Consider the following 25031-nt stretch of genomic DNA (forward strand, 5'->3'; position numbering starts at 1 on the left):
CTGGCTCCACTCTCACGTTCCGTTCTGCTTCAAATCCTGTCCATCAAGAAGTGGGCTATAAATTCCATTAAAAAGGAATTAACATAAAGTATTATGACATTAGACAAATTACTAATCCTTTCTGAGCCTTCAATTCCTCATCTGCAAAACGGGCATAATAGTCTCAAGCTGCGGCTCATGGAAAAGACTACGCTGAGTACAGCACGAAATATTCATGTGTAACACTCTGTAAAACTGTAAAACATTACAGGTGCGTCAGATCATATTAATACTGTAATCAGAGGCACCTTTGTAATATTAACCAACAGTTTTAGAAACCGGAAGCAAGCTATAATAATCTTTTGCAGACTTGAAGCCATAGATTACCTTTATTTGTAAGATCCTGAAAATTTACACCGGAAAAAACAGTTAGAACATCCTCCTCCATATGAACCACATATGCTGTCTGTGAATCACTTTCATCTCTAAATTAGTAGGATCCAAATTAGTAGGGCTTTCCTACAGTGAAATCTGTTTAAGCAAACATCTGCTGGTTCCCTGAAAAGTTTTTTTTTCCACAGGTGGCCTTTGAATTTGTGGCCCAAAATCTATGCAAAGGAAATGTAGCCTTTGAGGCTGAAGCCCTTCAAAGAGAGGTAATGTCCTTGAGAGTTTGGGTCTCCTCTCAGCTGGGGAGAAAGCGTGCTAAAAAGGAACTCGGTTCTGGGCCAGGAAGTGCTCGGATTTGATGAGAGTGACAATGACTGCTTCATCACTGTCGGGGCAATACTGATTGAAAGGACACATTTTTCCTGTTATTAATATTCTTAATCAAAGCATAAAAGGAAGCATATGTTTTAGTTGAATCAAGGCCCATTTTCTGTTTTTTCAATTACTCATTTTTCTGGGCAGCAGAAGAGGGGAGGCACAAAACACAATCCCAAAGCCATGAATTCTGCCCTTAGCTTTACCCAAGATTGTCCAAATGACCTTGGGCAAATTGCTAAGAGCAGATACTCGCTTTTGTGTCTGTATCTATGACAGAGTCAACAATCCCTCCACAGGCCTGATGAATACTCAGCAAATATTAGACGAGTCATCAAATCATTGAATTGATTCTGGTGCTTCTGTTAGTCTAACCAGCATGAACAGACTCTTTTTTTCCCCCCAAATGACAGGCCAGTCATTTCCGGGCTTTGATCTGAAATTTTATTAAGCTACCCTAAAGAAGTGGGCTAAGAAGTTAAGAGTGTCTTACTAATTTTTATAACGCCCCAGGGAAATGGCTTTGTAGACACCTCTAACAAAAAAGGAAAATAAAAATGGAAAAGATTATGCAAAATCACAAAGGTAATGAAAGTGCCCCAATTCTGGGGACCTTTCCTTATGCTGCCGTGGGAGACAGGAAGCAGCAGAACCAAATACAAGGGGTACCTGAGGGACGTGAAGCGCCCGACTGCCCCTGCAGTTGGTCTTTTTTTTTTTTTTAACTTTATTTTTTATTTACTTTACTTTTATTTTATTTTATTTTTTGGAGTTGGTTTTATGAAAACAGAGAGGATAAAACACAAGAGCGGTGTGATCCTTCACCACAACTCCCAATCCGTGGTTACTTCTTCTCTGTGAACAACACCCCGGCAGCTCCACTGGGCTCAGGGCATCAAGGGGCCTGCCGTATCCAGCCAGGCAAGCGCGTCTGTCAGGGACCAATGAAGAAGGGCATTCTCTAGGCATTAGTGTGGTTCCCGCATACAGGGTGGCTGGTCCTCGAAAGATGAGTTTGGGGCCTTTCTGACCTAAAGGTTATAGTGGGGCCTGAACTGGAGACCATAAGTTCATTTTCCCTGGTTAATAAAAAGTCCTGTGACTGTAATTAATCACATGTGCATAATGAGATTACACAGACAGACTTCTCACAAGAATTCTCACAAGATTACACAGAATCTGGGACAGGGATAATGGTTTCCCCCAGCCCACAAGTCCTAAACCTCTCCCTCCTGCAGAAAGTTTCTCTGAAGCCTAGAAAACCCAAAGAAACAAAAGATTCAGTGATTCCCGTGACACACATTAATGCCAAGGAGGGAGGCACTTGCCTTCTTCAAGCCTACCTTGGCCTGGACGGCGTAAGAAGCCAGGAGCACAGAAGCCTCGGGAGGGCAGTAGATCTTTTCATCTAGAATCTGCTTCTTTACCTAAAAGGGGCAACAAGGGAGACATGACACTATGTGCGCGGAAGTGAGCTGTGCATGCTGGTCACGGCAGATGGCTGCAGGGTGTTCTAACGAGGGCTGCCAACCCAGCCTGTTAATGATTTTCTGACAAAGGGTACAATTTTTTTTATTGCTGCAGACAGGTTGGGAGTTCAGGAACTGAGAAGTTATTGGTAAGATGACTACGCATAAGAAAAACCCTTATCTCTTCTGTTCCTGATCAAATGCTGAAGAGGAAAAACACTTTTCTGTGGTTAAAACAGAGACTGATCTCCGGACTATGACAGAGAGGAGCTGTGAATTCGGGAAGTGTGAGGAGCAGCTCTGGTGGTGATTGTGGCCTTGGCCCCTGCTGAGCGCACACAGCACTGGAGGAAATGGAGTCTACTTTAAAGTCTTAACATAAGAGAAAAGTCAGCAAGGCCACTGAGTTATGACTGCGGGGTGGTGGTGGGGGAGTCTATCACATTCAAAATGCCTGCTCTAAGGAAAAAGGAAGCAATAAAGTTTGATTGATTAAACTTTTAAGTACATGTGAGGTCCAGGAAATATAATTCTTAAGCTATAATGTCGAATTAACATATCTCATTGCATTTAACTTCTTAGAATGGGGCAGCGTGTGATGTTCCAGACACAGAGGCAATGAGAGCCTCATAGGGGGGCGGGGGGCACAGTGAAATAAACACAACAGGAAAGCCAACTTCCTTGTCACAGATGTCAACAGTCACCAGATTCCTAAGAGTAGTAAATTTTGCCTTGCTCAGCCACGAAAACACTCCAGTTTTTCAGTATGAGGGAAAATTAAGCCAAAGTCACATGTGGGATGGGCACTGCTTCTAAGGAAGCACTAATAAGAAAACCATCTCTGTAACGCTAGCACATTCTGGGGCCTAGGAGATCATTATGTGGTTTTAGTCAAAGCAGTGCAAGTTTCTAACCCCTTGGTTTCTTTTCAAAGGGGGAAAAAAATCCACACTAGAGAAAAACTGCAAGGGTATCCTTTTGAAGGAAAATAACAGGGACAGGGATGTATGCATATATGTGTGTATATGTAAATATATATGCACTTGTGCTTTTTTTTTTTTTTTTTAATTTGACAGACAGAGATCACAAGTAGGCAGAGAGGCAGGCAAAGAGAGAGAAGAAGGAAAGCAGGCTCCCTGCTGAGCAGAGAGCCCGACTCGGGGCTCAATCCCAGGACCCTGGGATCATGACCAGAGCCGAAAGCAGAGGCTTTAACCTCTGCTGAGCCACCCAGGTGCCCCACTTGTGCTTTTTTTTTGCAAAATAAATTATTTGGGGGTTTTACTACCTTTAACTTAATATTTACTGGACGTAATAATCCAAGGCTCAAACTAATTATACGAGGACTCTGTGACAACACACATACATCCACTTTGGGAAGTCATGTAACTAACGCCCCGGGCAGTCTTTTCTGTCACTGACAGCAAGCACCTTTGGGCACACGGGCAGCTCCAGCATCAATCACTACAACTACCCATGAAACCGGAGCAGCGCTCTGATCAAGCGATAAGAACACCAGCAAAACTGACAGGGTTTTCATCCTCCCACTAATGCCCACTCACTGTACCCCCAACGGCCAACTAGCAGTCTTTGAACCCACAATTACAGAGCTCCGCCTTTCTTCAATTCGGTTGAGCACTTACTTCTGGAATGCCCACTGGGCACTCGGTGAGCCTTGCCTGTAAGGCGCTTACACTGTAATGAAGGAGTGGGAAACAAATAAGACATTTATAGATAATGAGCGGCATTAAGCACAGTGTTTGAATTTCCACCATGTGTGGGATTAGCCATATGGAGTTAAACTCCAGCTTACTGGCATTGTGAAGTCCTGTCTCAATGACAGCAGATTTCAAACTTTCGGAAGAACTACTCTTTCTAAGACCCTCTCTTTGGACTTCCTTTGTCACTCCCAGGTACTTTCCACTCAGTGACAAGAAAAGAGGATCCATCCTCAAAGAGGCTTCCGGTCAGGTACCCCTTCATATGTCACCACGGTTTTGCCATCTCCTCTGACACCCATCAACATCACTCGAGCTTAGCTCTAGCCTGAAGACTCTTCCCCATCACTACGGAACCAAACGGACTGACTTCCCAGAGGCATAACATCTTCACACCGCAAAGGAGTCTGTGGTCAGCTCTGAGGGAGCCATCCAGGCTGTCCTGGCAACCAGGCCTAGGGGAGTTCTCACAGAATGAGCGGGACTAGCATGCACTTGTGTACCTGCAAGAAGAAGAGATGCTGCGTGATCTCCTGAACCAGCTCCTCCTCTGCATTCTCAGGATAAAATTTGGCCAGGAAGTGAAAAGTGACCGGCTCTTCCTTTGAAACATCATGATCCAGTACCTGCACGGTTACAGAGCGAAGGAAGAACAAGCTATGTTGGCACCTGTTCCTCCCCTGCCACCACCAAAGAGCCTTTTACAGGGAGCATATAAATATTTTTCCCTCTCTAAATTCATCACATTTCCCAAAGGTTATGATCTTACGGTTTGAACCATTCACAAAGCCATCTATAACAAGGGGGAATGTTCACCTCCCATGGCGTTTCTGAACCAAATTAATCAATATCCCCAAGGGGTGAGTGTAACTGAGATTATTAAGGCACAGATGTTCTCAAGGCCACAGAGATAGTTAAAAACTACAAATTTTTAGCTCAAAGGTATTGGGCACTATCTTTTATAGTAGGATGAAGGGTTTTTTAATTTTCTAAACTCATGGAATCTTCCTTTTTTCTTTTTTCTTGCTGCTAACCCCCAATGTTTAGGTCCATATTGGGAGCGAGCTTAGAGATGATTGACCTTATCTTTGTGAAATCCCCTAAACATTAAGTGAGCAACAAAAGACAAACGTGTCCGTGGTGGCAACCCTTTGCTTCAAGGAACCTCTAGAGATGCCCTACGAAATACTTGAGCACAGTCAATAAACCATGCTGCCTTTAATCTTCCAACAATTTCATCCACCCACTGAAAAGCCTGGACCATCTGCTCTCCAGAATGAATTTCATTTCAGGACATAAACATGCCATGTGACAGGCTACAAGGCTCCATTAACATGTGTCATAATTTATTTCCTTTGAGCAGCAAGGTTCCACGGCTCCTGATGCCCCCAATCTAATATCCATTTGGCCAACACTCAGGTATGATTTAAAATTTACTTTGCGAAAGAATCACAAAAACATACAGAAAATTCTGCTGTCTTAGATAGGTAGCTCTTTGTGCCCCTACCCAAATTCCAGGGGGCAATGTCCAAGAGACCCACAATAAGCCAGATCTAGGACATGCTCACTGACATTGGCACATGGTGGCACTCTAATGTTCATGATCGTTGGCAATTACCATAGGAAATTTATTATCAGCGGAGAGTCCAACATGAAGATTCAGATTACTGCGTACATATGGAAACACAATTTGAACATTTGAGCTTAGAGTCAAACTTGTAAAAAAAAAAAAAAAAAAAAAACAGGAGGCATTCATTGTCTATCATGCCATGCAGCGGATGATAAAAATCAATTGCTGATGGTACCATTTGGGGTAAGGATTAGACACTGACTTACTTTGAGAGGGGTCTTTTAGTGGCTACTAACAAAAACAAATGGCTCCATTCCCAAATATCTTCCCGGTTAGGTAGGCAGGTAAGTAGGTAAGTGTGCCTCTGTGTGCACATGTGAATCCACACAGACAGCAACAATTCCCTATTCCCAGGCAATATCCATTTTTAAGCCACATTAGAACTGCCAGGAGCTCCAACTTGTCTTTCAAGCCTTAGAAGCCCCAGAGAATAATAAAGAAAAAATGGATATTCTTTCTTCACCACAGGAACCAGGGCACTCTCTATTCCTTAGATCATGTGAATGACTAAATTGAGTTGGGCCACAGTATTTCTCAAAGACTTAAAAACATTCCCTAAAGAACATGAGTCCCAAGCAAACCTTTCAAAGATATAAACTATTAAAAAAAAAAAAGCAACAGGTTATCATAGTAATTTTTATTCATAAAATCTGACTAGTGGTTCAATAAATTGAACAGCATAAAGCCAGAAGCTTTAGTGATGATGAGTAAAGAAGCCAGGGAGGGCAACAGTTTCCTCCTGGTTGGTTCTGTGGGCCTAGGAGAGTGTGTGAGGAGCAGAAAGCCTGTGGCGTCTCAGGAACCTGTTTTCTACACGACTTACTTCAGGACTTGCCCCCTTCTCTACTGGGTGTCCCTAGTGCCCCATGATGAGCAAAGAAGCTAGGCATATGCACAGGGAAAAACCGGAGCACACACTAGCCTCACTGATCTCATCAAGTTCCAGCCCAACCTTCTTGTCCATTTTGAGCCAGGCCACGGTGTCCTTGATCGTGTACTGCAGTCCAAAAAACCAAGTTTCCCGAAGCCCCAGGGTCCGGCATACCAAGTCGAAGAGGTCCTTCCCTTTCCACTTCATCTGGAATGTAACAGACCAAAAGGGAGGGTGTTGTGAGCAAAAGTCATAATCCACTTGAGCAAAAACCTTTTTTCTCTGCGCTCCCTGCTCTCAGGTTCCAAAACATGGGGATGACACTAAGACGAGCACAGCAGAATCCCTCAATAATTTTAAAGCTTCCTACACAAACCATGAGTGGGGAAAATACCAATTAGAGCTTAATGGCTTAATCACTGCAAAGCATACACAATACCTCCCTTGGATAGTTCCTTATAGATCTTAATATCCCCAAAGCTGCTAATTTAGGAAACCTGGTAAATAAGCACCTTCATTTAGGAGAGTCCAGCCTCTTGAGTTAACCCAGGGAGATGGCTAGCTTCTAGGACATTAACTGATTTTTTTTTCAATTGATTAATTGATTTTTTTTCCCTTTTTAAAATCATGACACTGTCCTTTGATAAAAAGCTACCAGGTTTTTTGTTTTGTTTTAAAGACTAGACTTCCTGCAAGTTTTTTTTTTTTTTTTTAAAGCAACAGAGGAGAGGAAATGGTAACTGAAGTCCTAAATCATGCACAAAAAGAACCATTAGCGACCAGTCAGCCGGACCACAGGTCTCTCCTAACCCAATGAAGAACTGAGGCTAAAGGAGAGGGGACTCAGCCACAGTCACACAGAGCAATTTCAGACTTTTGGTATTTAAACTTGGGGATGAAGAGACACCAATATACTGCAGCAAGCTTACCCCATAGCTTCACTTTCAAAAGGACCTAAAGCAAGGCTGCTAAACCCTTTTCTCAGCTTCAAGCTGAGAAAATGGAAAAGCAAGTTTAGCATCTCAATAAGAGAGGAAAATGCCCAGCCGTCTTGGTAAATGTTGCCACCTTGTGGTTTCCAAGTTCAATCACGCAGGATGTTCCCACACTAGACCCAGGCTCGCCCCTGGGCCCCCAGCTCCATTCCCAACCCCTCCATCTGGTGGACATTCAGATACACACCAGCTGCAGCTGTGAGCACATGAGACACATCCCAGAGATGGAGGTCACAGAAAGAATAATTTGGGGATTCAAATGCAAAGTCGCCAGACACCGGAAGGGCAAGACCACTCGGGTGCAAAAGCATCTGTCCTTCTGCCCTCATTAGAAATCTCCCAATGTCCTGGCACACGGAAGATGCATAATGAAAAGGACTGGGAGAAAATCTAGGGGTTAGAGACAGGTTATAATAGCAAAAGGAATAAGTAAGTTAGACCTCTGATACCAGATTGACTTTTGCCAAAACCTGATTGTACAGAGGATTTTTCAAGTAGGCCTTCTATTTTTAATATATATGAATGAACAGTGTGTTCTTTATGAGGTACTCAACAGGAAAGCCCATCCCTTCTCTGTTTACAAAGAGCAAAGTAGCAAGAGAGATGGAAGGGCACCAAAACCGCAGCAGACAAGTGGCTGAGATATGAATTGGCTTTTGTCCTTCACTGGGGCCATTTCTACTGTCTGCCCTTCCAGCTCCGCCCCATCAGCTCCCATGACTTCAGTGAGGCCCCTGGAACACTCTAAAGGTTGAGGTCTTTAGAAATGATTTTGAGTAGAATAAAATAAAATGACAAGTTCTATGTATAAAAAAAAAAAAAAAAAGAAAAAAAGATTTGCAAGGCTACGAAATGTTAGCACACCCATTTCTCCAGTCTGATAACAGCCCAAAGGGTTTTTTAATTCACGGCAGGTTTTAATTCCTACAGGCAGACTTCAATGAAGAAATGTTACTTTGGAAAACTAGAAGCTTCGGGACGCTGATTATCCTCTTGTCTCTATTTTAAGCCAGTACATAGTACATAAATTATAAATGACTACCTTTCTACAAGATAATGTAGCGCTAAAGAACAGACATTAACTTGGAGAAGTTGAACACCCAAGGGCCAGGAAGCTCATGGCGTCGATTCCCAGGCTGCCATAACTCACAGCCGCAGTGGGGCCCAAGCTCGGCCATGGAGGGGCCGTCCGCAAGCAGGATGAACACTGCATCTCAATCAAGGCTTCAAAGAGGATGAGTGAGTGAATTTCTTGACACTGGGGGAGTTTAAATTCTCAAGCATAGTATCATAAGAATGCAGTTTTCCTGTATTCCTTTCTACTTCTTTGTTTTTAAAATGCAAAACAATCCCTGCCAAATGCAAACAGACAAAGTCTTTGTTCTCAAGAAGCTTCCAATGGGGGGGGGGGATTCTCCCACCAATTCAGAATGCCCTATTTAGATTCTTAACTTTGACTCTAAGGATCACAGAATGTCAGAGTCAGATGTGAGAGCCAGAGTAATTACCTACTGTTAGACCCTTCCCTTTAATTATAAATAAGGAAACTGAGTCACAGGTTCTTTGGCAGCTTTCTGAGCCAGACACTGGTCTTCTCCCTGGTGATCTAAGGTGGGCAACCCCTCAGTTCCTCAGTGGCCTCTCTGCCTGCTCTGAGGGCTTCCATTTGTCTGGCTCTCCACCAGCACTCCCCAACTACCTTTTCCAGTAAGAAACTCATGTTGTAAAACTCTTCTGCCCTGAAACCAAACCCATTCTTGGAAGAGCCAGATACTGCTTCTTTACAGCTCAATTAAAGCCTCAGCTATTTCTTACTCTTTCAATAAGCACCACAGAGCCCGTCCTCTGTGCCCAGCAATGCCAGACACGGAGAATGCAAAATGTTGGACTCATGGTCCCTGGGAGACACAAGGAAGGACACTTAAGTGAGAAAAGGTGTTAGAGAACAAGTGAGAGCTAGACGAAGGAAGGAAGGAAAGAACTCTAAAAAAGAAAATCATGATATCTACAGGGAAATTCAAGTCATCTGATAGAGCTGAGACAGACAGCCTGAACTCAAGATGGGGTGTGGTGGGAATTCGGTGCCATGTGGGGCCAGGTGGCTCGCCATGGAGTCCTTGAAGACTCTTGGGAAGAGAGGTGATGGGATCAGATCAGGGTTCTGGAATGTGCCTCCATCAACAAGGCAGAGAACGGGTTGGAGGAAAGGAGCCTAGAATCAAGAAAAGAAAAAACAGAGGCCAACTCTGCCTGGATGAAGGAAGTGGGAGAGAGGGAAGACAGACTGAGCACTGGAAAGGAGGGAGTCGCCGAGCTGACTCCTGAGTGCCAGTGGGGACTGAGGGAACAAGAATGACGAGTAACACCTGCATTTCTGGCTTGAGCATGAGAGATGGCAAACAGGAGGAACTACACGTTTCAGGGGGAATAGATAAGCAACCAAGTGTTAGGATAAGTTAAAGTGCTGGAGGAAACCAGGTAGCAATGTGCTAAAGACTTTTGATTGTAACTCTTATTAGCTCTACTTATAAAAGAAGATGCTCTATCATTAAGAATTAAAAAGTTTTTCTTTTGGGTTAAATCTAACCTCCAACATGTTGTGTACCTACATGAGCTTCTACTTTTCAACATGCCCTTCCCCAAGTGTATGAGGTTTGCTTAGTCCTCCTAATTTGGGCTTCTCCTTCTTCACAAACAAGAACCACTGGTCACAGTTACTCTAGGTGGTTCCCATGACACTCTGTGAAGAGAGGTCCTAGGTTGTGAATGGGCTTCTCTGGTGCCCGCTGACTCACCAGAATGTGACCGTGCCTGTCTTTACAGTTTTATCAGTGACCCCCTGCACTGTGCTGATGCTGTAACATGATCTGAATATCTCCCAAGATTGTAGGCGCCTCAGAGCAAGAGGGACATCGGTCATCCTCTGTTGCCCACAGCACCCAGCTGACTTTGTATATACAAGACACAGCAAACAACGACCATCCAACAGAAGACTTGTCTAATTCAAAAACCCAAAGCTCAAAAACTTAAAGCAAAAATTAGCCCCCATAAGGGACACCTGGGTGACTTAGTTGGTTAGGTGTCCGACTCTTGATTTCAGCTCAGGTCTTGATCCCAGGGTCATGAGACTGAGCCCCACATTGGGCTCCACACTGGGCATGAACCTGCAGAGGATTCTCTCTCTCCCTCTCCCTTTGCCCCTCCCTGGTTCCCCTCCCTCACAGCTCACACACGCTCTAGCCCTCTCAAAAAAATAATCTGGAGCACCTGAGTGGCTCAGTAGGTAAAGCATCACCTTTGGCTCAGGTCATGATCCCAGGGTCCTGGGATCAAGCCACACAATGGGCTTCCTCCTCAGTGGGAAGCCTCCCTCTCCCTCTGCTCTTCCCCCTGCTTCTGCTCTTTCTCTCTCTGTCAAATACATAAAATCCTTTTTTTAAAAAATGATTTTTTTTTAAATCCTTCAAGAAATACTTGGTGAACACAGATTGTGTCTAAGCACCACCCAAGGTACAGGAGATAGAGAAAGAAGACAGTCTCTGCTCTTACAGAATAGGACTAGGGCATGAGTCAATCAGGAACAGATAATCACCTCCCTCACCCTACACACAATAATCAACTCCAGTTATGAGTGCCAAACAGGGACCCTCAGAGGGTGTAGGGACCCCTGAGAAAGAACCCTCTATCCTGGAGGGGTGGGAAATGGTATCTAAATCAACTATCACGGTAGGAGAGAAGCATTAAGTGAACACTGGGCTTGGGGAAGGAGCGAGCCGGGTAGTGTGTTCCAGGCACAGGGAATAGCATATGCAAAAGTCTAGAGGCAAAAAGCTCAGATGAGGGCACCTGGCTGGCTCAGTCAGTGGAGCATGTGACTCTTCATCTCAGGGTCGTGAATTCTAGCCCCACATTGGGTGTAGAGATCACCTAAACGAACTTAAAAAAAAAAAAAAAGTGGGGGGGCATCTGGGTGGCTCAGTGGGTTAAGCCTCTGCCTTCAGCTCAGGTCATGATCTCAGGGTCCTGGGATTGAGCCCCACATCGGGCTCTTTGCTCAGCGGGAAGCCTGCTTCTCCCTCTCTCTCTGCCTGCCTCTCTGCCTACTTGTGATATCTGTCAAATACATAAATAAAATCTTTAATTAAAAAAAAAGAAACAGCTTAGATGGTCCTTGTAGGAAATAAAAGCATTTATAGTTCAGTTTGACTGGAGAACACTGCTGTACTTCTAAAAAGACCAAAAGTACCACCTAAAACCAATTCTTTGTCAAAAAACTCCACCTCTTGTTCTAACCACAGAAAGTGGTTACCCACCAAAAAGTTATTCAGGTGACTGTTTTCTCCTTTTTTTCTTCCAAAGGATGGAATATAACCATATCTAGATATTCTAGATACACGGGAGAGAAGTGAAATCATTACTAAGATGGCTGCCTCTGTCTACTAGGGTTTAATTCTTTCCAGGAGCCGGTCTAAGAGGCAAAGACAGGCGATAGTTACCTAACATCAGTATGAATCTCAGCGCTGTCACTGTGTGACCTTGGGCAAGTTATTGAATTTCCTTGTGCTTCGCAACGGGGCTGATAAACAGACCCTGTCTTAGCAGACTGATCTAAGGATTAAGTGCATTAATATATTTTAGAAGCCTAAATGCTTTAGTAAATATAGTGCCCAGCCCATGGCAAATACTCAATAAAGGCTGGTTATTATTCACTCTAAGCCCTCCTCCTCTCCTTACATTCTCAAGTGGTGCCGTGTAAAGCCTCCCGGTCCTGTTTCACTCCAGGGATGATGGATGACAGATCAGAAAGGGCACCATCAATTCTCATCGAGCTACCCATACTATCACTCATTTGACAAACATTTATTGAGCACCCACTACGTCCTAGTCATTGTGCTCGGCACAAGAGATAAATGATGAGTTCAGGACAAGACGCTGTCCCCATTCATGTCTGACAGGAAAGAAAGGTAGGTAAATGAATAACGAAAACGCACCCTGGGAAATGCTAACAGAACAGGGAACACAGTTCAAGCCTGAGGGATGGGGGTCAGGGGCTTCACAGAGGGGACACTGTCTGAGCTGGGTCTGGGGAGCCAGGCAGTAGCTGGTACCCTGGTGAAGGGGCTAAAGAAAAGGAAGTCATGCCAGCCGGAGGGAACAGCATGTCTGCCACTCAGGTCCAAGCTGTTGCAAAGTGAAGGAATGTTCTTTGCACTTTTCTGGTATCTGACGAGCAGCCTAATTACGCTATCTGCAGTACTGAATGTTCAATGCGGTACTGAACACGCTTCTGCCCGATGCATGTGACGCTTCGGACTCCACAAGTTGACGACGAACTACGCTGCTCGGTCCCCCGTTCTGAACGGCCATGCGTCCCGTAACAATACCCACCAGGTCTCTAAGGAGCTATGGCCAGGGGGATGAGGCTCATGTTTATTTTGTTACTAAAATATTTCCTTTCCTGATACCTTTTAGCCCATAAGCCTTTCGGGCTTTGCACTTAACACTACTTAAAGGTCTTCTGCCAAAAACAGAACAGCTCCTGGGTCTATTAAGTGTTCACTGAGGCCCACGTCTCCACCTGGCCAGAGTGTTTGAACTGCTCCACACACACCAACACACCAACACTGCTCCCCTCTCAGCCCCTGAAGAGCAGGGACGCTCACAGGCTGGTGATCATTTTGCCGACAGAAAGAGAGAGACGGCAGGACTGAGAGAGGCGATCTGCAGGGAGAAGAGCAGGGAGGAGCGCAAATCTGGACTCCACAGTGTGACAGCTCCAGCTCCGTGGGCCTCGTCCTCAAGGTGCCCTTCAAGCGGGAGGGGGCTAATGGTAGTGAGCCTGGAAGTACAAGGCTTCTCACTTTGTGCCTCTGCTCTCCCATTACTTTAACAGGCTGCAGTGCTATTTCATAGATATATACTTGTGCCTGTATCAGAGATAGATGCGTATGAACTTTATAAACAGGACTAAGTGCTGTCAGCTTGTTATTTTTCGTAGGGGCTGGATTTATGAGCTTTACCCAAAGTGAAGTGCTTATAATTTATCAACCTAGAATGTTTTAAGTAAATAGCACTAAGCACTCACCCTCTGCAGCAGGGAACAGAGAGCTTTTCTGCTGTAGGAAGCAACTGGCATCAATAAACTACAGTGCTGATTGGGGTCTATTACCCCAGGAAATGTTATGAATAGCAACCACAACGGTCGTCTTACAGTTGGCCAGGTTTGGACACACAGCCCTAAAATTTCTTTCTTTTGAGCCTTCACACTGCATTCTCCCACTCCTTTCTCTGGGCCATGCAGCCATCAACAATCAAATCCTTCTCCTTCTTATGGATAGAACCAGGGAGGGTCAACAGGAAACCAGCCAGCCACATGGTGGGAAAAGGCTATGGCTGAACAACACGATTAAACGACAACTTTTTTGAAGAAAGAGAATCAAATTTGGCCGCCATATGTGAAATGCCCGAGAATTAGGCCACAGAGAAACTTCGACTTTACAGAGAAGACTCAGATCTGGGAAAAGCTACAGAGAAACAATACTCCATTTCATAGAGGTCTGGGGGACTACATATTTTGGCCACACAAAGCATGCTATTCGATTAGCTATCTATTACACAAAAGATCAAAGAGAACAACAGACCAGACAAACCCAGCATTCACTTCTTAGGGTTTAGCTCACAAGCTGCCCTAGCATTTGCCATAAAAACTGTAAAGAGGCTGGCCCTCTTACATATAGAGTGATGAAGGAACTGGGTCTCTCTGTGCTCAGGATATGTGCCACGTGTCTACCACTTTCAGAAACAGAAAACCAAGGATGACTGTGATTTCCCCTCTCAATATTTATCCCTGACCGACTTCTGCAGTCATAACTAGCCTACAAGAACTGGTTTATAAAAGTCTAGAAAACTTAAGATGTTAACCTAAAACAACTTTTATTTAACCATTTTGGAGGGAAAAAAACCTAGATGACAAATACTTCTATTTATAAGATAAACAAAATGGAAAAAGTTACAAAAAGGATTCTGCTGTGCAGTAAGTGAATGAGGAGCTCCATTAACATCTATTCTGGTTAATCAATGAGGATAAAAAAGTGTAGTAATGCAGAGGTAAAACCGACAGGACCCATTTCAGGATGTGGTATCATCACACTACAGAAGCGGGTTCTTGTGTTTCATGAGCCGAAATTGCAAAACTATCGAGTCATGTCTTGTCACAAGTAAAGGATATCCCAAGCCTAATCAGCCATTATTTCCCAACACAAGGGAAAGGGGGATCCTCCAAAAAAGAGACTAATTTCTTTGCTCTATCAATCACAACCCCTACATCCCTCATCTAAATCCGAGCAAAAACCTCTTTGCAAAAAACCCCACCTCCAATCTTTTGCCTGTCAGTTTCTGCCTTAATCAACTGCAGCCAGTAAATTTCCTCTCCCAGTCCTTAAATCATCTGCTGTTTGCCAAATCCATTTAAATTAATGGTTTCAAGGCCCTCCACCAATTACTTCCTCCCTGCAACCAATTACCCTGCTTGTTAAAACCCAGCCTGTGCCCTCCCCAGTCAGCAAACCTACGTGCTTCCATTTATCCAGAACCAGATTCTTCTGAAGTCCATCCCTCACCTCACTACTGTCCCCTCTCCCATCCAACTCCAGATAAGTCAGTATGTACTTTACATACACAGAAAAAGGAGGTGTTTGTCTTTCCCCAAGGTTCCTGTCTTTCCTCCAGTCTTACAGGTCACAAACTCTTTGAAGGCAAGGGTTACTACGTACACATCACACAGACACACACACTTTATGTCTCCCAGAACCCAAGCAGGTGCGGCATAACCTGTGGCCACCCTGTGCATGCTTCCGGTTGCCTGATGATGTTGATGGTGATGATGATGATGATGACCAGATAAGGCTTCTGAGTGGAACAGTCTTCTAAGTCATGATTGTAATGAAGAAGCAAGAAATTTATGACACTCCGTGTTAAAATTCAAACTGCAGAATTGGGCCTTAAGGTATGTATTTTCCCCCCTTTGGTGACACATACTCATTTCTTCTCTCTAAAAATTCCTTGGCAAGGAAATCCAAATCTCTGAGAACCAACCAAGAAAAATTTCCACAGAACCAAAGAAACGAGTAAGAAACAAGTCACAGACCCTTGGGAAGCGACAAAATGGAGGTTTTAAACCCTCAGTCTTTCGAAACTAAATGAATGATAGTTTTCTAGGGGAAAAAAGAAGTCCTTATTTTTGTAGCTTCTGGCATGTTTCCTGCTACAGTGGAGAGAGGTTATGTGAGCAGCAGTGAACCTAGAGAATGGATCTGGATCCTAAACTCCCTCCCTTTACCACACACACAAGCCCATATATAATCCTGAGTGAGCCACACAACTCCACTGGGCTTCGGTTTCTTCTTCTGTCAATCTCTTACACCCCATGCAAGGCCCCAATTCTATGATGTTATGAAAAAAGATGAGGCATTTCAAAGTCAGCTGACAGATGACAGAGCGAAAAGAAACAATACAGTTATAGTGTTATAAAAGCAATACAGTCCCCCAAAAGCCAAGGAGACAATCTCTATCTTTGGAATTTAGCTCACAACATGAGAGCAATCACAGCCTTGTCAAATAGCTACAAAACCCCCAAACCTGCTGTGTTGGGAAAGTCACTTAACCTCTCCGGGTCTCAGCTTTCACAGTCATCAAGTGGTCTTGGAGGATTAACACCCTCTGAGTCTATGAACTCGAGATGGTTTTGTATAAACCATGTAGCACTTTGTCCACTGCTGTAATAATTTTCTGGGTTTTTTTTTTTTTTTTTTTTTTTTTAGATTTTCTTCATTTATTTGAGAGAGAGCAAGCGAGAAAGCATAAGCAGGGGGAATGGCAGTGGGGAGGGAGAAACAAACTCCCAGCTGAGCAGGGAGCCCTCAGTGTGGGGCTGGATCCCAGGAGAGGATGCTTAACCAACCAAGCCACCCAGGCGCCCCAATACTTTACTTTTAATTCTGTAACATTCCATTCTGTATCTTAAAGTCATTTCAGGCATGTAAATGACACTTGACACTTAATTTATGTGTGCTTTCTATGTGCTTTTTCCTTACTTAGGTCCTACTATTGCTGCTGTGTTTCTTACTCATAATAATCAAGAGCTGACTATATTAAGAATAAACTCTCTAATGTAACAAAAGTGGTCATTGTAATGCTGCTGAAAAATAACCTTCTTTTAGCACCTAGCACCCTGCTGATATTCAGCAAATATCAACAATCACAAATGTTGAAATACTGAGAATAATTCCGCAGAGAGCTACAAATAGGAAACAATCGTAGATTCGATGCAGGTAGACACAGAGCTAAATTTTAAATGTCTAAATAGGTAAAACCAACAGACCGAAATAAAACGCATGATAAAATATCAACCAATTGATTAACTCCTCCTGCCCTGGACATCACAAAAATTACAGTCTGTATTTAAAAGAACATTCTTTCAAAAAACTTCCCACCAAAACAGAGCTAGAGCATTAATCCATTCATGCAAACCGGCTCATGAAGAACCCCAGCTCTAGCCTGGAAAGAATTTTTTTTTTTTTTTTTAATTTAATTTATTTATTTGACAGGCAGAGATCACAAGTAGGCAGAGAGAGAGGAAGAAGCAGGCTCCCTGCTGAGCAGAGAGCCTGATGTGGGGCTCGATCCCAGGACCCTGGGATCATGACCTGAGCCAAAGGCAGCATCTTTAACCCACTGAGCCACCCAGGCGCCCCGGAATTTTTTAAAAAGATTTTATTTATTTGACAGAGATCACAAGTAGGCAGAGAGGCAGGAAGAGAGGGGATGGGGGAAGCAGACTCCCCCCCTGAGCTGAAAGCCCAATGAGGGGCTGATCCCAGGACCCCAGGATTAAAACCTGAGCCAAAGGCAGAGACTTTAACCCACTGAGCCACCCAGATGCCCCTGGAAAGAAATTTTAAACATTCGGGTTCCATTTCTAGGTTGACTTTTTAATTCCGTTTCATAGTCATTGGCGATGTTGACACTGGTATAACAACGCTGGAAGGATTAGGTATGAGTGCACAGGGCTGGTAAACACGTCTGCAAATGGATGAGAACTACTGTGAGTTGTAAATTTCTTTAATACATTTATGAGACCTTTTTTTTTTAAGACTTTTATTTATTTGACAGAGGGAGACACAGCAAGAGAGGAAACACAAGCAGGAGTGGGAGAGGGAGAAGCAGGCTCTCCGCTAAGCAGGAAGCCCGATGTGGGGCTTGATCCCAGGACTCTGGGATCATGACTCTGGGACTCAAAATGATGACTCAAAGTCCAGGACTCTGGGATCATGACCTGAGCCAAAGGCAGACACTTAACTGACTGAACCACTCAGGTGCCCCTCTGAGACTCTTTTTTAATCTCCAGTCAATCTCCAATCAATACACTAGATAAAGAAACTGTTGCTGAATTTAAAACTTTAGATCAGTTCAGATAAGTTTAATAATGACTCTGGGCTTTGGTTTTAAGTTTTACCTGAAAGTCAAATGATCAAAACAACTACAACTAGGAGATTAAAACTGGCAAGGTGGATGGGGAAATTGTAAGTAACGTAACTCACTAACAGAGAACTTTTGGAAATTTCCAATGCTCAGTCCAAATTTGGCAAAGAAGGAAAAAGTCGGATGGTAGTGAGGGCTGAAGAGGAAAAGGACCCAGTGACTTTAGAAATGATGTGCTCTGACCCCACCTAGTGGCGACTGGAGTGATTTCTAACACCTTCAGTCTCCGCACTAGTGACTGAAGATTTGATTCGAGATTTTTTTCCTCCTGAGGTCAGCACTAGTTTGGTAATAAATTTTTACGTGCTAAAAATGTACTAAAACATGTGGATTTAGAATCTAAATTAGACAAAGCATAGACAGGAGGATGGAACACATCATCCTGTAACAAACCAGAGAAGCCTCATCACCAGCTGGCTAAAAAGATTAGCAGCTCTGAGAAAACTCAATTCTGGGTTTTTAAGACCTCAAATGCCTTTAACTTCTAAAATTAAAAATAAACAAGCACCAAAAATGTTCTTGGACAAGAATGCAAAACTAGCAGGAATAACTGGAAAAGTCATTAGAAACAAAAAAAAAAAGGGGGGGGGGGATTGACACACTGGGGACAAAAGAACAGGGAGCAAAAATGGCAGAAGAGAATCCTGCTATCACAGTGGACATCAAGCTAGACAGAGATCAATTACAAATAAATCTTTAAACAGAAATATGGTGTCAGATACAGTTTATAATTAGAGTCGAAGAGTCTACAATTGCAAAGGCATGGATAATCTGAAAAAGATTCAAAGAAAATGAAGATGATTAAAGGAGAAAATTCAGGGGTGCCTGGGTGGCTCAGTGGTTAAGCCTCTGCCTTTGGCTTGGGTATGGTCTCGGGGTCCTGGGATGGAGCCCTGCACCGGGCTCTCTACTCAGCGGGGAGCCAGCTTCCCGCCCCTCCCCCTGCCTGCTGCTCTGCCTACTTGTGATCTCTCTCTCTCTGTCAAATTAATAAATAAAATCTTTAAAAATAATAGTAAAAATAAAAAATAAAGGAGAAAATTCAGAGTGCCTTCTAACATGAGAGCCTTCCGCTTTACTCCCACACTCCCATCTCATGATAACATGAGAAGCTAGTATTTACCAAGAGCTTCCTAGACTCAGGCCCTGGGATAAGGGCCCATAAAGGTCCACCTCATTCATTCACACTTTAAACAATCCTATATGAAAAATGGTATTTTTCTCATTTTATAGATGTGGCAACTGAGGCTTAGAGAAGTAAGTCCAAGATCACTCAGACAGCAGGTGGCAGTGGTAGGACTTAAACTCAAACCAACATACCCCTTCTATTGGGATGCCAGCTCTTGTTCCCTAAGCAATATCCTTCCTGTCCTCCAGCAGATTTTTCTCACACCTACATGCTCAAATCCTGAGATGGTTTCCTACTAAGAAGGAAATATGAAAGGGGGAGTTGTGCAATGAGCTTCTTCCGCCCAGATCACCTAAAATAGGATGCTAAAGCAGAGGGCCTTTGGAAATCAAGTTCTTTCCTCTCATTTTTCAGACTAGGAACTGAGGCCTAGAGTTGGGGGAAAGAAGAGACATGGCCAAGATCACACAGAGGAGCTCTGCCTAGAAGCTAGGGGTTGTTCAAATACCAGTTCAGGGCTCTCAACGGGTTTATACAAGTAACATCCTGATTACAAACCCAGACCAGATACAGGAAGTGTGCTGACCGCCTGAGCACTATGCTGGCTAGGCTTGACTGAAAAATTGCCTCCTGCTTGGCTGGCCTTGAGGCCTGAGGACCAGCTCTAGACCTTGGTACCTCCTGAATCTGGGGCCTAGAGTTCCCCTACTCATTCTTTGTCACAGAAGGCCCTGATCCCTGGCCTCATCCTCCTAGTGCCCAGGCCTTTGGATTCAGTCCAGTTTTGTCCCAGGCCCTAGCTAGTTCAGGTTTTGGCGTGACACCTGGCCCAGAATGTTTGTCTTCTAATTGGGCTCTTTGTTTCCAAACTCTTCCCATTCCCACCCCCAAACATTTCAAGTCATTCTGCATGGAGACCACTTTAAATCACCATGATCACTATTGAAATCTGGGACCTTCCCTCTTAAATATCTTTCTGTGTGCCTGAATGCCTTAAATATTGGCTATTCTAAACCTGAACTGAAGCAGGGGGTGGGGGAAAAGGAGGTGGATTTCAAAGTTAAATAACTTTTCAAAACACATGAAAAGGTCTCAGAATAGAGAGGTTAACCAATTGCTATTTATGTGCACACACCAAATTTAAGAAAATATCAGGCTGAATAATAGGGAAGAATATTCGGACCACAAAGCTTATTAAATATGCAACCAGAAAATACTGAACTGTTGCAAAAGAAGGTCAAAGGCAAGGAATTGCAAACAGGATCACGGCAAGTGAAAAGGATTCACTTATGGAAAGTGTCCATCTGATTCAAAGGAAAACCAGACACTGATCCAATGCAACAGAGGTCATCAGTAACATCATCCACTGGCCAAAATTTAAGTCCACTGGCAAGTTCACAAAATGTTTTGAAACGGTATCTTATGGCAAATGCAAAAAATAATAATAATAATAATGCCATAGACAAATGATTGAGTTAGAAAGTCTAAGTACTTTACCAACGACTCAGTTTTAATCCCTGTAACAATCCCTTGCAGGAAGAATTATTATGCTCCCCATTTTACAGATGAGGAAATAGGCATCTGAAGAGGATTAAGGAACCTGTCTAAGGTCATTGAGCTGGTTAGGGCAGAGCCAAGGATCAGGCTCCTGAGACCAAGCTCTCCCCAGATGCTCATAACCTCCAGGCTGTGCTGCCTGTCTGTCAGAATCCAGACAAGTAAACTGGAACTTGAGCTAAGACCTCTCCAACTAGGGCGCCTGGGTGGCTCAGTCATTAAGCATCTCTCAGGTCATGATCCCAGGGTCCTGGGATCAAGCCCCGCATCAGGCTCTCTGCTCAGTGGAGAGCGTGCTACTCCCTCTCCTACTCCCCCTGCTTTGTTCCCTCTCACTGTGTTTTTCTCTGTCAAATAAATAAAAACCTTAAAAAAAAAAAAAAAAAGACCTCTCTAACTGACTTGAAAACTTCGTTGTGAGGTTCAAATAAGCACTGGTCATTAGTGAGATTCTCCTGCTGTCTAACAGTCCCTGTCCTCTTCTTTCTCTTTCAGAATAGACAGTGGCTCTGCGGGGACTTTAAGCAAGCTATGTACCCTGCTGGAGTTTCCAATTCCCACTCTGAAAATGAAGCCAATGACAAGACCTCCATCCTAAGTAGGTCTTGATCACTGCTACGTCCACACGGGTACTCAGTAAATATCTGTTGAGTGAATAAGTGAACGAGTCTCTGTTGTATCAAATGAGATAGTATATGTAAAGCATTTAGCATGGGACCTGGCACACAGTAACTGTTACTCCCTAGCCCTTCCTCCTACAAAAGAGCAGACATGGGGGCCAGCAGATGGCAGCACCAGCCAGTGTATGTCCGGCTTCCTTCTATCTTCACCAGCACAACTATATCCAGCATTCACCTGACTGCCCATGTCCCATATCCGCAGACCCAGGCCATCTGCGGGCATGCAAAAACCCCATGGGAGAATACGGATAAGGCAGAAACAATCTTTCTTCTGAAATAAGAAAAAAGGTTTCTCGGGGCACCTGGGTGGCTCAGTGGGTTGAGCCTCTGCCTTCAGCTCAGGTCATGATCTCAGGGTCCTGAGATCTAAACCCCCATCGGGCTCTCTGCTCAGCAGGGAGCCTGCTTCCTCCTCTCTCTCTGCCTGCCTCTCTGCCTACTTGTGATCTCTGTCAAATAAATAAATAAAATCTAAAAAAAAAAAAAATGAAAAAAGGTTTCTCAGTGCCCTCATATAGAGTCCCATTACTATACACAACTAGCAATGAAATGACCACCACTGCCCTCCAGAAGTCTGCATCCTTAGAAAGGAAGCATCTGCCTAAATCTTCAAGTGTCTGGGTTGTAACATCTTACTGAAAATACCAGGGTCGTTCTTTCTGTTTTCCCCTTTCAAAGGTTTCTACTTTTTGTCCACTTGTATGTTGGAATGATCTGTAATGCTGGTATTTAATCCAGTCATATTCCCACTTGGGTATGTGAAAACATTTGGGATGTCAACCAACAGAAGAAGGAGGCTTTGTTTCCAATATAAGATGGTATTAGAATCTCTCACAACTCAATTCGGAGAGCTTTTTCATATTTGGCTCTTCTTACTGATAGATTGAATTATTAGAGTAAAATTCCAGCCTAGATAAGAAATAACATAACCGTTTAGCCTCCTGGCAAATTATGTTCAGCACCCACTTTCTCAAAATGACAAATATCAAATCTCTCAAGTGGAAAAATCCTCTGAAACAACAAGCCAACTGTGCAATGCAGCAAGTAGTGCAAGAAAGAGATTTATTCCCTATCTCTGCAGCAAAAAAGTCTGAACTTATTAGCATAAGGTAACATGATTCATATGTTAACTACCACTGGTTCTGAAATTGAATCCTTAGACCATCACCTACCCTTGACCTCAAAAAAGTCAAGAATTCATCAAATACCATCTCTCCTCTTTTTTTTTTTTCCAAATGCATCTGTCATCTCCTTGCATTAGTACCTTCCTCAGTTAATGTACAACATAAAAATAGCAAGAGAGAAAGATAGTTTCTTAGAGCTCTATCCTCATAAATCAAACTACTGTTACTGGCTTTTTTTTTTTTTTTAGATTTTATTTATTTGACAGAGAGAGAGAGAGAGATCACAAGTAGGCAGAGAGGCAGGCAGAGAGAGAGGGGAAGCAGGCTCCCCGCTGAGCAGAGAGCTGATGCGGGGCTCCTTCCCAGGACCCTGAGATCATGACCCTAGCCAAAGGCAGAGGCCTAACCCACTGAGCCACCCAGGTGTCCCTACTGTTACTTTTTAAACAGAATATTTGAACATACTCATTTACAAACAGGTATTTACACTGAAAAGTCACTGAAATGCAACGGCTTGACAAATCATAACAGGGCAGTAACCATGGTGACCTGAGCTGCCTCCTACTTTTAGCCAACTCTAGTCCCTTCTAGTTCTTACTTTCTGCCAGGCACTATGCATTCCATGAATCCTTATAAAATCTTGCAAGGCCAAATAAATAAATAAAACAAAAATTGGCAGGGTCAGTATTACTAGTTCCATTTTACTGATGTGGAAACTGAGGTCCAAAGAGCTTAGGTATCTTATCTAAGCCAGGAGTAGGTTAGCTGGAATTCAAGCCCAGACCTATTTTATTTCAAAGCCTATACACTTTCCACTAATGCTTTGCTACTCAAAGGATGGTCCCTAAATCAGCAGCCCTGGCATCATTTGAGAATGTGTTAGAAATGCAGAATTCTCAGTCATACTATAGACGTACAGAGTCAGAATTCTCATTTTATCAAGATCCCAGGTCATTTACTGGCACATTTAAGTTTGACAGACTCTAAGCTATACCATTCTGACTCTCTAAATATCATTACTCTTACCTTCTTCTATAGATTAGTGGTTCTCAACACGGTGGCAGGGAGAGGGGGAGAAGGAAGGGTACTCCTCCCCCCCAGGGACACTTGATGATTTCTAAAGACATTTTTGGTTGTCTCAACTGGGAGGGTGGGGAGGTGCTACTGGCATCTAGCGGTGCTTCTAAACATCCTACAGGGCACAGGACAGCTGCGGCCCTGACAAAGAATTATTCAGCCAAAATATCAATAGTGTCAAGGTTGAGGGATGCCTGGGTGGCTCAGTGGGTTAAAGCCTCTGCCTTCGGCTCAGGTCATGATCTCAGGGTCCTGGGATCGAGCCCCGAATCGGGCTCTCTGCTCATCAGGGAGCCTGCTTTCTTCTCTCTCTGCCTGCCTCTCTGCCTACTTGTGATCTCTGTCTCTGTCAATAAATAAATAAATAAATAAATAAATAAATAAAATAGTGTCAAGGTTGAGAAGCCCTGCGATAGCTGGTAATATTGTACATTCTCTTTGGGTCTGGGGTCTGTTTAAAGAAAAAAAGAAGGGTGCCTGGGTGGCTCAGTGGGTTAAAGCCTCTGCCTTCAGCTCAGGTCATGATCCCAGGGTCCTGGGATTAGCCCTGCATTGGGCTCTCTGCTCAGCGGGGAGCCTGCTTCTCCGTCTCTCTCTGCCTACCTCTCTGCCTATTTGTGACCTCTGTCTGTCAAATAAATAAATAAAATATTTAAAAAAAAAAAAAAAGAAGAAGAGATTTTCATGGTAGAATTGTGGCTGAAGAATTCTCATACAAAATCCCTTTCCCTACCGGTCAGTCTCTCATAATCTCTCACAACATTTGCCAAACAGAAACTTGGATCAGGGGGGCAAATGGCTGGCTCAGTTGGTAAAGCATGTGACTCTTGATCTCAAGGATGTGAGTTCAAGTCCCACACTGGGTATGGAGATTACATACATACATGCATACATACACACATAAATAAGATATATTAGGGATCAGCAAACTATGGCCCACAACACAAACCTAATTTGCCCTCTATTATTGTACCATCTGAGAGCTGAGAGTAATTTTTCCATCTTTAAATGTAAAATTTACTCATTTATATATTTTTAAGATTTTATTTCTTTATTTGAGAGAGAGAGAGAGCACAAGTAGCGGGAGAGGCAGAGGAAGAGGGAAAAGCAGTCTCTCCGCTGAGCAGGGAGCCAATGTGGGGCTCAATCCCAGGACCCCAGGATCATGACCTGAGCCGAAGGCAGACACTTAATGACTGAGCCATCCAGGTGGCCCCTTAAATGTAATTTCTGAAACATTTCATCACTTGTGAAAATTATATGAAATTCAAATTTCAGTGTTCACAAATAGTTTTACTGGAACAAAGTCATGTCTTTTGTTCCCATTTTGTCAAAGGCCACATCTTCCTTAACACAGCCTGAGATTTAACTCATGTACCTTAAAAATTCACCTATTTAAAATGCACAGTTCAGGGAACCTGTGTGGCTTAGTCAGTTGGGTGGCAGCCTTCAGCTCAGGTCATGATCCCAAGGTTCTAGAATCAAGCCCCACATCGGG

The 25031-nt window shown here is 43.6% G+C and overlaps 1 protein-coding gene across 5 annotated transcripts in view; it reads right to left on the minus strand.

Annotated features, from left to right (window-relative positions):
- NF2 (neurofibromin 2) overlaps positions 1-25031 on the minus strand; it is an 85528-nt gene that overhangs the window by 45578 nt on the left and 14919 nt on the right. For 4 of the 5 annotated variants that reach the window (XM_032309306.1, XM_032309305.1, XM_032309309.1 and 1 more), the window contains exons 2-4: positions 6514-6639; positions 4435-4557; positions 2088-2171 (exon numbers count right to left, since the gene is read on the minus strand). The exons of the other annotated variant lie outside the window; for it this stretch is intronic. In XM_032309306.1, the coding sequence (XP_032165197.1) occupies positions 2088-2171; positions 4435-4557; positions 6514-6639 (333 nt within the window). The remainder of the gene's footprint in view (positions 1-2087; positions 2172-4434; positions 4558-6513; positions 6640-25031) is intronic. 5 annotated transcript variants of the gene reach the window in all.

The sequence above is a fragment of the Mustela erminea genome, chromosome 13, assembly GCF_009829155.1.
Source record: "Mustela erminea isolate mMusErm1 chromosome 13, mMusErm1.Pri, whole genome shotgun sequence".
NCBI lineage: Eukaryota > Metazoa > Chordata > Mammalia > Carnivora > Mustelidae > Mustela > Mustela erminea.